At 48.0% G+C, this 13,601-nt stretch overlaps 1 protein-coding gene across 1 annotated transcript in view; it reads right to left on the reverse strand.

Moving 5' to 3' along the window:
* The window catches only part of LOC129333103 (1-phosphatidylinositol 4,5-bisphosphate phosphodiesterase gamma-1-like), a 113,094-nt gene that overhangs the window by 20,269 nt on the left and 79,224 nt on the right, over positions 1-13,601 (reverse strand). The window contains exons 18-23 of the mRNA XM_054984494.1: positions 12,848-12,967; positions 11,173-11,356; positions 9,602-9,679; positions 7,616-7,719; positions 5,824-5,920; positions 3,788-3,854 (exon numbers count right to left, since the gene is read on the reverse strand). Of these exons, the coding sequence (XP_054840469.1) occupies positions 3,788-3,854; positions 5,824-5,920; positions 7,616-7,719; positions 9,602-9,679; positions 11,173-11,356; positions 12,848-12,967 (650 nt within the window). The remainder of the gene's footprint in view (positions 1-3,787; positions 3,855-5,823; positions 5,921-7,615; positions 7,720-9,601; positions 9,680-11,172; positions 11,357-12,847; positions 12,968-13,601) is intronic.

Consider the following 13,601-nt stretch of genomic DNA (forward strand, 5'->3'; position numbering starts at 1 on the left):
TAAGAGCAGCAGGACTCTAATCTGGAGAGCCAGGTTTGATTCCCCACTCCTCCGCTTGAAGGCAGCTGGGTGGCCTTGGGTCAGTCACTTAAGAGCAGCAGGACTCTAATCTGGAGAGCCAGGTTTGATTCCCCACTCCTCCGCTTGAAGGCAGCTGGGTGGCCTTGGGTCAGTCACTTAAGAGCAGCAGGACTCTAATCTGGAGAGCCAGGTTTGATTCCCCACTCCTCCGCTTGAAGGCAGCTGGGTGGCCTTGGGTCAGTCACTTAAGAGCAGCAGGACTCTAATCTGGAGAGCCAGGTTTGATTCCCCACTCCTCCGCTTGAAGGCAGCTGGGTGGCCTTGGGTCAGTCACTTAAGAGCAGCAGGACTCTAATCTGGAGAGCCGGGTTTGATTCCCCACTCCTCCGCTTGAAGGCAGCTGGGTGGCCTTGGGTCAGTCACTTAAGAGCAGCAGGACTCTAATCTGGAGAGCCAGGTTTGATTCCCCACTCCTCCGCTTGAAGGCAGCTGGGTGGCCTTGGGTCAGTCACTTAAGAGCAGCAGGACTCTAATCTGGAGAGCCGGGTTTGATTCCCACTCCTCCGCTTGAAGGCAGCTGGGTGGCCTTGGGTCAGTCACTTAAGAGCAGCAGGACTCTAATCTGGAGAGCCGGGTTTGATTCCCCACTCCTCCGCTTGAAGGCAGCTGGGTGGCCTTGGGTCAGTCACTTAAGAGCAGCAGGACTCTAATCTGGAGAGCCAGGTTTGATTCCCCACTCCTCCGCTTGAAGGCAGCTGGGTGGCCTTGGGTCAGTCACTTAAGAGCAGCAGGACTCTAATCTGGAGAGCCGGGTTTGATTCCCCACTCCTCCGCTTGAAGGCAGCTGGGTGGCCTTGGGTCAGTCACTTAAGAGCAGCAGGACTCTAATCTGGAGAGCCAGGTTTGATTCCCCACTCCTCCGCTTGAAGGCAGCTGGGTGGCCTTGGGTCAGTCACTTAAGAGCAGCAGGACTCTAATCTGGAGAGCCGGGTTTGATTCCCCACTCCTCCGCTTGAAGGCAGCTGGGTGGCCTTGGGTCAGTCACTTAAGAGCAGCAGGACTCTAATCTGGAGAGCCGGGTTTGATTCCCCACTCCTCCGCTTGAAGCCAGCTGGGGGACCTTGGATCAGTCACTTAAGAGCAGCAGGAATCTCGTCTGGAGAGCCAGGTTTGATTCCCCACTCCTCCACTTGAAGCCAGCTGGGGGACCTTGGATCAGTCACTTAAGAGCAGCAGGAATCTCGTCTGGAGAGCCAGGTTTGATTCCCCACTCCTCCACTGGAAGCCAGCTGGGTGACCTTGGATCAGTCACTTAAGAGCAGCAGGAATCTCGTCTGGAGAGCCAGGTTTGATTCCCCACTCCTCCGCTTGAAGGCAGCTGGGTGGCCTTGGGTCAGTCACTTAAGAGCAGCAGGACTCTCATCTGGAGAGCCAGGTTTGATTCCCCACTCCTCCGCTTGAAGGCAGCTGGGTGGCCTTGGGTCAGTCACTTAAGAGCAGCAGGACTCTCATCTGGAGAGCCAGGTTTGATTCCCCACTCCTCTGCTTGAAGCCAGCTGGGGGACCTTGGATCAGTCACTTAAGAGCGGCAGGACTCTAATCTGGAGAGCTGGGTTTGATTCCCCACTTCTCCGCTTGAAGCCAGCTGGGTGGCCTTGGGTCAGTCACTTAAGAGCAGCAGGACTCTCATCTGGAGAGCCAGGTTTGATTCCCCACTCCTCCGCTTGAAGGCAGCTGGGTGGCCTTGGGTCAGTCACTTAAGAGCAGCAGGACTCTCATCTGGAGAGCCAGGTTTGATTCCCCACTCCTCTGCTTGAAGCCAGCTGGGGGACCTTGGATCAGTCACTTAAGAGCGGCAGGACTCTAATCTGGAGAGCTGGGTTTGATTCCCCACTCCTCCACTTGAAGGGTCAGTCACAGCTTCTAAGAGCTCTCTCAGCCCCACCCACCTCACAGGGTGTTTCTTGTTGTGGGGATAATAATAACTTACTTTGTAAACCGCTCTAAGTGGGTGTTAAGTCGTCCTGAAGGGCGGTATATAAATCAAATGTTGGTTCAGCCTCCTCTGCCAGAATTCCACCAAGCAACAGGCTCTAGGTGGTCCTCTGGAAATTTAATTTTAATTTATAGTCCACCTGTCTCACCGAGACCCAAGGTGGATTATACAGTGCAGGTCAATAAGAACCGCTGCTAGGAGGTTCAATGAACAAATACAATATGATCAAGAGCTGGAACAATCGGTGAACAAATACAATCGGTGTGGGTTGTAGACCCACATGAAACCAGCCAGCCTGGGAACTGCCTGTTTGGATGAACCCCCTTGGAAGGGCCCTTGTGACGTGTGAATGCCTCACACCCCTTCCCTTCTCACCAGCTATCCCCAAACTCTCAGACTGGCACTTCAGTTTCCCAAATGATTGTGGCCTTTTGGGTGACAATAGAAAAGAGGGGGGGAGGGTTGCACCAAGGCAAAATGAAGGGGGAAAAGACAAATGCTGCAAAGGGAAGAGTCTTCAATGATTATATAACTCCTATGCATTTCGCAACAGCTTCGACAGGGGGATCTTGCAAATTCCTTTGAGTATCATTCCCGTGTCCGCATTATAGCAGAGTGTATAAAGACTCTTCCCTGTGCACCATTTGCCTTTCCCCCCCTTCCTTTGGGTGGCCACCAATCTGTGACGGGCAAATAGGAACGGCACCATGTTGGCCTAACTATCTCTTTAGATCCTGCCCTTCTTCTATGAAGCTCAAGATGGCTTACATGCTTCTCCACCTCTCATGCTGTCCTTCCAACAGCCATGCGAGGTAGGCTAGTCTAAGGAAGAATGACTGGCCCAAGGTCACCCAGCTTCACGGCTCCTAAATATTGATCTGACACTCCCACCGTCACACTACATTAATGCTGAGAATGGAGCAACTACCCTATCTGTTTAATGGTCTTATTATCCACATTGATTTCATTTATTTAGATATTTATACCTATTTCGCTCCCCAATGGGAATGAAAAGTGGCTTGCAATAGCAGTCTCCACTCTTCCATTTTATCCCCGCAAGAACAACCTTGTGAGGTAGATCAAGAAGGGTAGCCGTGTTAGTCTGTCTGTAGTAGTAGAAAAGAGCAGGAGTCTGATGATAACAACAACAACAACAACAACAACAACATTCAATTTATATACCACCCTTCAGGACAACTTAATACCCACTCAGAGCAATTTACAAAATATGTTATTATTATCCCCACAACAATCACCCTGTGAGGTGGGTGGGGCTGAGAGAGCTCTGAGAGAGCTGTGACTGACCCAAGGTCACCCAGCTGGCTTCCAGCGGAGGAGTGGGGAATTAAACCCGGTTCTCCAGATTAGAGTCCTGCCGCTCTTAAACACTACATCAAACTGGCTCTCTGAAGAAGTGAGCTGTGGCTCGTGAAAGCTCATATCCTACCACAAATTTTGTTAGTCTTATAGGTGCTACTGGACTCTTGCTCTTTTCTACTTGTGAGGAAGGTTAGGCTGAAAGAGAATGACTGGCCCAAGGACTCTAAATAAGCATCTCCCAGGCCCTAATGCAACACTCTAACCCCTAAACCACAGGCAGAGAGCAGCAAGTGAAAGATGATTCGCACTCCAGTCTTTTCTTTGTTCTGTGATGGGTACAGATGAGGGGGTGGGTCCAGGGGGAGTTTGTAGACACAGGTTTGGTCCATTCCTCCCCAGGTGTATTGGGAACCCCTCCCTCCTCCAATGGCAGCGTTGGAAGATACTCACCTACGTGGCAAGAGGGGACATCAATAAACCCTTTCAAGAAGTTCCCCAGCGGGCTGTTCTCTGCAGACTGAAACAGAGAGAGGGGAAAAGGGCACGGTAGAGAGAAATAGGGAGAAAGCGGGGAGGGGGGAGTATTTATCTCAGACCCTCTTCTGCCTCTTCAGGCTCCAGGGCCTGCGCTTCTTTCGCTGCCATCTCCAAACACAAACACAACTTGCTACACATGGATGTAAAATTAACAGCTCTGCTACAATCAATAGACATAAAACACATTGTACAAACACAAGCTACAAACCCTTAATTGATCAATCAGTTTAATGGATTAAAGTTCTAATTGCAGATTCTAAAAGGGCACTGGTTAATCAGGGAAACAGTTAGCATCATGGAGCAGGTTCTTAAATAACAGTAACGTGTTTTCTTGTGGTGACGCTTAAAACTGGGGCTTTCTTCACTCAGGGCCAAGCTACAAGTGACACCTGACACAGGTTGGACACTTGTCAGCTTCCCTCAAGTTTTGATGGGAAATGTAGGCATCCTGGTCTCACAGCTGTAATGGACAGCCAAGCGGTAAAACCAGGACGCCTACATTTCCCATCAAAACTTGAGGGAAGCTGACAAGTGTCCAACCTGTGTAAGGCGTAGCTTGGCTCTCACTCACACATGCGCACATAAAGGGAATCACTTCAGCCTGGTGGAATCCTACACCATTTGGGTGCATGGGTATGAACAGTGCACTGAAAGGGCTGAATGCAGAGGATTTTCCTATTGAATTAGCACCCTCTTTCTTCCCAGCAAGGAACCATCAACGTGCTTGGAATATTCATACCCATGGCCTGGTGATGTGAGATAGAACCATCCCACATTACAGGGTAGCCGTGGGTATAAACATTGCAACCCTGTGTACAGTTCCCTGCTGAGAAGAACCAGTGAGAACTGGAAATCATTATGCACAAGACAGAAGGTTGTTTCGGGAGGAAGAGGAAGTCCAGAATCGAGTCCCTCACCGTTCCCGGAGGAGCAACAGCTGGCCCAGAGAAACGGGAGAGGCGATTCATGGCTGAGTGGCGAGCCGGCGTTTCTGTGGCCCTGGGCAGGCACACAATTTTCAAAATGTCCTCTTTAAAAATGACAAGTGCCTCCCTCCAACCCAGACAGCCTCTTGTTGCATGAAGATGTTTTAAGGAATCGTATATGTATTTTAAGCTGTTTGTTAGTCACCCGGAGAGTCTGTCTGTCTCTCTCGTACAATAAACAAACACACACACACACAATGTGGCCGTTTTGGCCAGCACATAGCAAGCATCAAGCCCTCTGGGCAGGGGACCCGCCACACCCCTGTGCCACACAGGGCCACGTGCCCTGTCAATGTTAATGAGCTTCTGTGGGCAACTGTAACGTCAAAAGCAAACAATAAAAACATTTCACAGGACAGGGCACACGGGGAAAGCCACAGAAGACCAGTCTAAATAGCCTAGTCAGGAATCAAGCCCCAGTCTGAAGCACAGGACACACAAGCAATGCATTTCTGCACACCTCCTTCACCAGAACCAAAGATTTGCATCAATTATATTCATTCATGTATTTAAAACATTTATATTCTCCCAAGGAGTTCTGGGAATTGTAGTCCTGGGGGGGTGGAGCTTAGAATTTAGCAAATGATTCTTTGCATTCTCACAAAAGAAAACGACAGTTAAACTGGTTTGTATAAAATGTTGGTACCACTTATAGGGGGCCCAGTCCTGGGTGAGCCTGATCTTGTCAGATCTCAGAAGCTAAGCGGGATCAGCCTTGGTTAATAATTGGATGGATGACCTCCAACAAAGACCAGGGTTGCAGAGGCAGGCAATGGCAAGCCACCTCTGTCAGTCTCTGGCCATGAAAACCCCACCAGGGGTTACCATATGTCAGCTAAGACTTGAGGGCACTCTCCACCTCCACCGCCACTTATCAGAAGGATGCAAGATCTAATGGGTGGAAAAGTGTCTATGTGAACACTGTTGTTTCATGGGAACCAGGGGGCAGGGATTCGAACTCACAGCTTCATCCTGCTCTGGCACGTTCGTGTTCACGATCTCTTCCACGTAGTTGGCTGGAAACCAGAGCTGCTTTTTGCCCCCGTAGTCTCCTCGCCACCTGTAAGGGGTAATAGGAACAAGGCAAGCAGACTGACTTGGGGAGCTTTTGGGTGTCAACACGGCATGCGATGGCAGGGGAACAGCTGGGGTGGGAAACAGAAAAAGAGCAGTTAAAGAAGACTGCCGTGAGAGCGCACCACTCGCAAAGAGACTGTGCAAACATGCTTCTTTGCCTAGAGGAGGAGACAGGGTCCTCTCCCTCCCAAAGCTGTGCATGTTGCTGGAGATTCTAGAACGTCTCCTTCCATGCTGTCAGCTAGTCAGGGGACTGCTCAGTGGCTGCTTGCATTCATCACGGATGCCGGTTTCCAAACCACGGGCTCAGCCGTTTCTTTCCCTCCCTCCTCGTTCTTTCCCTCACTCTCTTGCTTACATGCCTCCTCTTTCTTGGGTAGTGTTAACTGTGGCTCACCAGGCCATCTACATCAGGGCAACCCTCATTTCTGCTAAGTGCCGTTTGCTCTAAAATCAGAGACCACAACCAGGGCTTGGTCTCTGAGAGCCAGTTGCACAGTGGAAACCCTGGCGATGCCAGCGGTGGGCCAGGAACTGAGACCGTATCTCCTGAAGACACGGCTGTCATCGTTTTCTCCCAAAGAAACCCTGAAAACTGACACCTTTTATATTTAGAGATATTTAAAATAAATTCAAACAAATGTTATAGTCAATAAATACCACAGCAAATGCAGATGAGCCATTACTCACATTCTTACTATTAATCTCTACTAAATATCTTCATAGTAAAGAGTCCAGTAGCACCTTTAAGACTAACCAACTTTATTGTAGCATAAGCTTTCGAGAACCACAGCTCTCTTAGAAGCAACTTTATTGTAGCATAAGCTTTCGAGAACCACAGCTCTCTTTGTCAGATGCAACTTTATTGTAGCGTAAGGTTTCGAGAACCACAGCTCTCTTCATCAGATGCAACTTTATTGTAACATAAGCTTTCAAGAACCACAGCTCTCTTCGTCATATGCAACTTTATTGAAGCGTAAGCTTTCGAGACCACAGCTCTCTTTGTTAGATGCATCTGAGTTGTGGTTCTCGAAAGCTTACGCTACAATAAAGTTGGTTAGTCTTAAAGGTGCTACTGGACTATTTTGCAATTACAAACTAACACGGCTAACTCCTCTGGATAAATATCTTAAGTTCTTCTTAAAGAAAACTCCTATAACAATATAAACATGCACACTACTTAAAATTTTGTATAGAACATCACATCAAATTCAGGAAATCCTTTTTGGTGGACTCCATAGGGAAGTCTTCATTCCTAAAGTCAACAAACGTGATCCAATGCTGACCCCCCAAAAACCTGTTGTTTTTGAAGAGGGCTACGGATCTCCATGAGAGAAGTGCACCGCCTTCCCAAAACCGACTGCCGAGCAAAAATCCAAGATAAGGCAGCTGAACTCACACACCTGGGCCACCCCAGGCTCAAGCAAGGTAAGTGGGCAGGTGCTCAAGTCTTCCAGTGTCTGAACCCTTGAGGTGTGTGCAGCTTGCCAGCTGCAGCCTGCACCCAAATTGGGGTGGGTGCAGCCAAGCTGGCTGGCTGCTGTCCCAACCCTGGACGGGTGTGCATGTGTGCGGCATCCCTGTTGCCCACCCCCGTCCAAAGATTACTCTCTCGGGCACAGCTTGCTGCCCACTGGAGATGCCTCTCTGGCCTGCGCTGCTCTCTTGCGGGACTCACCATCCTCCGTCCTGCTTGTCAACATTGTGAATTATGGCTTGTTTGCAGAAGGAAAGCTCGTCCTCTCGCTGGGCTTTGTAGTCGTACAAGGCCTTCACCGTACACTAAGAAGAAAAAGAGACGTGATCGCCAGGCATGTGCTAAAAATAAAACTGTCCAAATTCCTTGCCCAGGTAAACCAAATTCCGTTAACTGCAACAACTGCACCAATACTGAAGCCTTGCTTGGCTCTGCACCATCGCAGATGCTTCCAAGATGCACGTTTTCAAAGAATCTGCACCGTTACCACCCCATCTTCACCCCCCCAACTGAAGAAGGAAAGGGAGAGAAGACACAGTGATCAGCAACACGGTCCCAGGAATGTCAGTCCTTGGCAGTTCCATCCCAAAGCCCCTCACAAGCAAGCACGCAGGTGTCTTGGTTAAGGTAACTTTATTAAGGATCTATCAGAACAAGGTCTTTACTCTAAGATGGTCATTGGCAGAAGTGATCATTCAAACAGATGCAGAGGAGTTAGCCGTGTTAGTCTGTAGTCGCAAAATCAAAAAGAGTCCAGTAGCACCTTTAAGACTAACCAACTTTATTGTAGCATAAGCTTTCGAGAGCCACAGCTCTCTTCGTCAGATACACGATGAAGAGAACTGTTGTTCTCGAAAGCTTATGCTACAATAAAATTGGTTAGTCTTAAAGGTGCTACTGGACTCTTTTTGATCATGCAAACAGAGGCTAACTAGATACAGGGAGATTTTCCCACCTTGGGGACCCAGAGCTTCATGAGAACTGATAAGAGCATTTTAGACACAGCACAGTGTGAGTTCATTTTTGTCTGCGAGAATAGTTACATGTTTCCTTACACATCTGGCCTCCAAGGCCATTCCCTGCTAGAAATATTTAGTACATATTTATAAAGTACATATTTATAACTGATGACCAAACCCTCCTCCGTTCAACACACTGCACATGAGTAACTCAGAAGAAGTTGCAAACCACAACAGCAGTAATTCAGTATAGCCAGCAAAACCCATATACAGTAACGGCAGGGATGTATGCGTTCCTGACAGGGAAGAGCTGCCACAAGGAAAGACGAACCCACTTTCTCCACCAGAAGCCCAGCGGCCATTGCACCTCCTTTGCATGCCAAAGGTCCCGGGTTCAATGCCCTGGCAGGAAGCAGAGGAAAGACTGCTCTGCCTCGGACCCCGGGAGTCCCTGCCCACCAGAGAAGACAGCACCAGTCCAGAGGGAACAGCTGAATGCAGCATTGCATATTGAGCCAGATAATGGATTAATCACAGAATCCTAGAGTTGGAAGGGGCCTTAAAGACCATCTAGTCCAACCCCTGCCCAAAGCAGGAACAGCCTAAAGCATCCCCAACAAGGATTAGTCCAGTCGCTCCTTGAAGACTGCCAATGAGGGGGAACCCACCACACCCCTAGCCAGCTGATTTCACTGCTGGATTACTCTTAATGTGAAGAAGTTTTTCATAACATCCAGCCAGCACTTAAACTCATTGCTTTGAGTCCTATCCTCTGCTGCCAACTGGAACAGCTCCTTGCCCTCCTCCAAATGACAGCCTTTTAAACACTTAAAGGGAGCAATCTTGTCCTCCCTCAACCTCCTCTTCTCCAAACTGGACACTCCCAGGTCCCCCAGCCTCTCCTTGTAGGCCTTAGTCTAAGTAAATAAATAATTAAAAGCCAAAAGGGCCTTGATGGAGTTATTTATTATCTGGTTATTCCTGTCCCTGCCATTCTTCAGCCAAAGATTTAGGGCTACCCAGTCCGTATGTCTGTGAGCTCCATAATATGTACTGAATTCAACCCCGCAGGACTCATGAGGACTAGGGTATTGGTGCGAGCACCCAATAAGCTTACATTTTTTAAATAAAAGAACGGCCAAGTTGGCAGCATTTGCATCACTGAGACGGCTGTGAAATGCGATCTGGAGGCCGCTTGGCCGCTGCTCTCAAGGCCGAGCTCCCTTACCTTGGCCACAGGCATCTTGTTGGCTTCTACGTAGAAGTGGGGGGTCCGCACCTCATAGAGCGCTCCGTAATCCAATTCCTGAAAGGAGAAGCAGAACTATTACAGCCTCCTTTTCCCCTCTCTCCTGGGCCCTGGCTAGTCACTGCCACAAAGTGTGCTTCCTCTTCTGCTAAAACGTCCGTATTCCCAAGATCAATGGCCTTCAACGGGCCTTGCGCAAATGGAACTTTTATCAGAAAAGGAAGCATGCTATCTAGCAACGCACAGACCTTGTTTCCAGGATCCAAGCCATAGGCCTGCAAAGGAGACACAGGCACCTCTTGGCAGAGGAAACGCCAGAATGTGGGGCTAGCAGCCAAGAAGGCCCTCCGGCACGCCCATGCCAGCTTAAAGAACAAGTTTGGGGAGGAAGCCACACACACCCCCTCCCGAACATCCTCAGTACCCAACCTGAGTCATAAGGCTGGACGTGGAACTTCAGGCATTTTGGATCACAAGTGCCACAGGAAGATGTGGCAATTCCATAAGGGAGTGAGACATAGTTCAGCTTCCACGTCTATCGATATGTACATGCCCAACTAAACCAGGCATTAAGTGGTATATCAGAAATCTCTCTCCTACATGCCATGCTATAAACATGGATATGATACTTATTAATAACACAGCACTATCAAAGCACATGGGGTGTTACAGGGCAATGGAAGCAAACATGACAGGCCCCTGCCTGGAGGAGCTTACAGTGGCCACAGAGGGTAGAAGGCAGACAACAAAGGGCGGGAAAGGAGAGGCAGGAGTATCAATGGCTGAAGTGAGCCAGGCAAAGACTTCCTTCCTTTTGCAGCAGAAAATCCTGCCTGAGGGTCATGCACAAGGCAAGACAATGCATGCTGGGTACTGGCCCCTCCCACCCTGAGCCAAGCCAATCACAATCCACCGTTTCAATCACGCATGTACTTTGTGCTAAGGAGGCTGCCCCGTCTCACATCCTTCATGCACAAACAGGCACAGCCAGATGCTTCCACACGAGGAAAGCAACCGTGGGCTGATCCAGGCAGTGAAAATTCCAAATTTTGTACAGGCAGAAAACTGCAGCAAATGCAACACTTCTCCCTCTCAACTTTCCCAGAGTATTTGGCGACAGCATTATCATCATCAACCACAACAAAATAATAACTCCATTGGTAACCCGCCTTTCTCACGGTGAAGTGCAAAAATAATTCAATCGCACAGCAAGGATCTCTAACAAAACAATGTATTGGGGCTAGGGTTGAAGAACTGGAAAACAATGCCGGCAAAGAAGAAAACTCTTGAAGGTGACAAGATCGTCTACAGTTTGACACGCCCTACTGAAGTGAGGGTTACAGAGGGTAGAAGACATGAAACTGCAGTAAGAAAACAAGAGAGAGAGAGACCCTGCAGAAAGAATTTCCCTAGGAAAAAACGAGACAATCCCTTGGCATCCTGTTAAGATTTCTGGGCCCTCAAAATGGGGGCGTATTTGGACTTCCAGAACCCTGTAAAGCATCCCAGACACCCCCTCCCCAAACACTCTTCTCCGGAACTGCTCTCACCGCTGTGCCCATCTTCTCTAGGGTCTCCTCGTTGATGGGGTAGCGCAGTTTCATCTTGCGGTACACAGGATGCTTCTCGTAGTAGCTCACCAGGTCGAGGAGGCTCTCAAATTCAGCCGAGCTGCCCAGCATGAACAGCCGTCCTTCTTGCTGAATTCGGCAGTGCTTGATCTTGCCTTCCGCTCTGCAGCCATCACAGCCCCAGGGACAGAAAACAACCATCGAGGTGCAAATTTCTGCGACCCATACCTTGTTGCATTGGTTCACTGAATGTTCTAGCAATTGATAGAACTGCATTTGTTCACTGAACATCCTAGCGGCTGTTCTTACTGACTTGTACTGTGTAATCCGCCTGGGGTCCCAGTGTGAAAGGTGGACTTTACATTAAAGAAACAAATCCCTGAAGCGACAAAGAAAAATTTCTCAGCTGTATTCCAAATGTAGCAACATTTCCCATGCACAGAACTTCTTTTCTTTGCCTGTGAATAGTAAGCGAGATTCTACACATGTGCGGAATTAACTGCCCAAATGCCAAAGGCGGCAGTTTTGTACACAAACACATAAAAAATCATTAAAAAGCAGCAGTTGTGTTTGCTACAACCTCAGTGTAGACAAACTACAGTTCTAAGCAGGCAAGATGATCATGCACATGGGAACGAAGCACCACTGGGAACTTAGAACCAGGGCCGATTCCAGATGACTAACCTTAAGTCGTTTCATGCCGCCCTCTTCCGGATCGCATTTTCCCCGTCGCGATCCGGAAGAGGGCGGCATGAAGCGACTTAAGGTTAGTCATCTGGAATCGGCCCAGGTCTTTTTGGATTAGTTATGCTGGATTATCATACGAGTAATTGGGATAAATATATGGAATGCAAATTATCATGTTTGGACATTACCCATGATATGACAGAAACTATGAGGAGTAGTGAATTGAGTAAGTTAATCAATAGATGTTTGAGGGATTTTGATTATAACAGCGTCTTGGTTATAGCTTGCAGAGTATGTTCTTCTCTTTCAATTGATATCCCTCCTCCGATAAAAATGCCAAACTATTTGTTTGCGTTAACTCTCACAAAGTACAGAAGGGCATTTACGCTTGTGCGTTTGAACACCTTGTCATGGGTGGTGTTGTTGGGAAGGTTTTGTCATATTCCACACTCTAACATTCTGTGGATGTGGTATTAACCAAATTGATACTATAGATCATATTCTTTCGGAGTGTCCTAAATTTTCAGATCGGAGAGCTAAATGTATTCTTCTTCTGTTTAAGCAGGATTTCATTACTCTTGAAGCTAAACCTTCTTGGCTATTAAGACTTGAAGATAAAAAAAGTAATTTTGGATGTGGCTAAATTTTTGGCGGTTGTCGTAAAATCGTGTTGTAACTCTGGCAGTAAACGCCACGTTTCCTTTTTAGTAGGTGGTGTCTTGCTGTTTATGACTTTGATCACGAAAACAGTAATTAAGAAGAAGAAGACTATCAAAGTACAGTTCTGAGTGGGCAAGATGATAGGGCGCACGCTGCTTTGGGAGGATGGCAATTTGTGGTGGAAGGGGAGGGGATACTTAGCGCTTCCCTTGCCTCCCCTACTTTTCTGTTGGGACCCCCACAAGCTACTTCCCCCTCTGAGGGTTCCTGGATGTGTGTTTACCCTCCCAGGGAGGCCGACACTCACCGAAAAGAGATGGCATAGGAGTTGGGCTCGCTGCGTTTGCGCACTAGGAAGGCTCCGTCCCGGGGCACCCGCATCAGCATGTGCTCAGCTTGCAAGCGGGTCAAGTTGGCGTGGTACCACCTGGTTGTGAGAAAACATACAGTAAGATTTGTGTCTTCTTTAGGTAACTTCCTTACCAGGTGGTCTCTGGGAATCTGTATGAATATTGTTGAACAGTTTTTGCTTTGTATACTTCAGAAGAACCTTCAGTATATAGCAAGCTGCCGCTATTTTAATATGGAACATTTTAAAATGATTTTAAGGTTGTTATCTGCCCTGAGCCCGCTTGCGGGAAGGGCGGAATACAAATATGATAAAAATAAATAAATATTTTGAATGTACAAATTGGGAAATAGCGGTAAGGGTCATTTCACATCCCATCGCTGCAATTAATTGTTAAACCTGACTAGGGAAACAGTTTACTCACTGTTCTTTTTACACTTTCATAGCACAGTCTACTTAGCTGTGAATTGAAGAAGTACATAAAGAAGAGTCCAGTAGCACCTTTAAGACTAACCAACTTTACTGCAGCATAAGCTTTTGAGAATCACAGCTCTCTTCGTCAGATGCAGCAGCAGCTTTCGAGAGCCACAGCTCTCTTCGTCAGATGCATGGAGGAATACATGTAACCATTACAACTTTGATCAATCCATCCCTGAATAAGATGTTTCCGTAGAAACGTGGTTTATAACTGGAAGCAGGGCTTTTTTTCAAC

This window comes from Eublepharis macularius, chromosome 7 (assembly GCF_028583425.1).
Source record: "Eublepharis macularius isolate TG4126 chromosome 7, MPM_Emac_v1.0, whole genome shotgun sequence".
In the NCBI taxonomy this organism is placed as follows: Eukaryota; Metazoa; Chordata; class Lepidosauria; order Squamata; family Eublepharidae; genus Eublepharis; species Eublepharis macularius.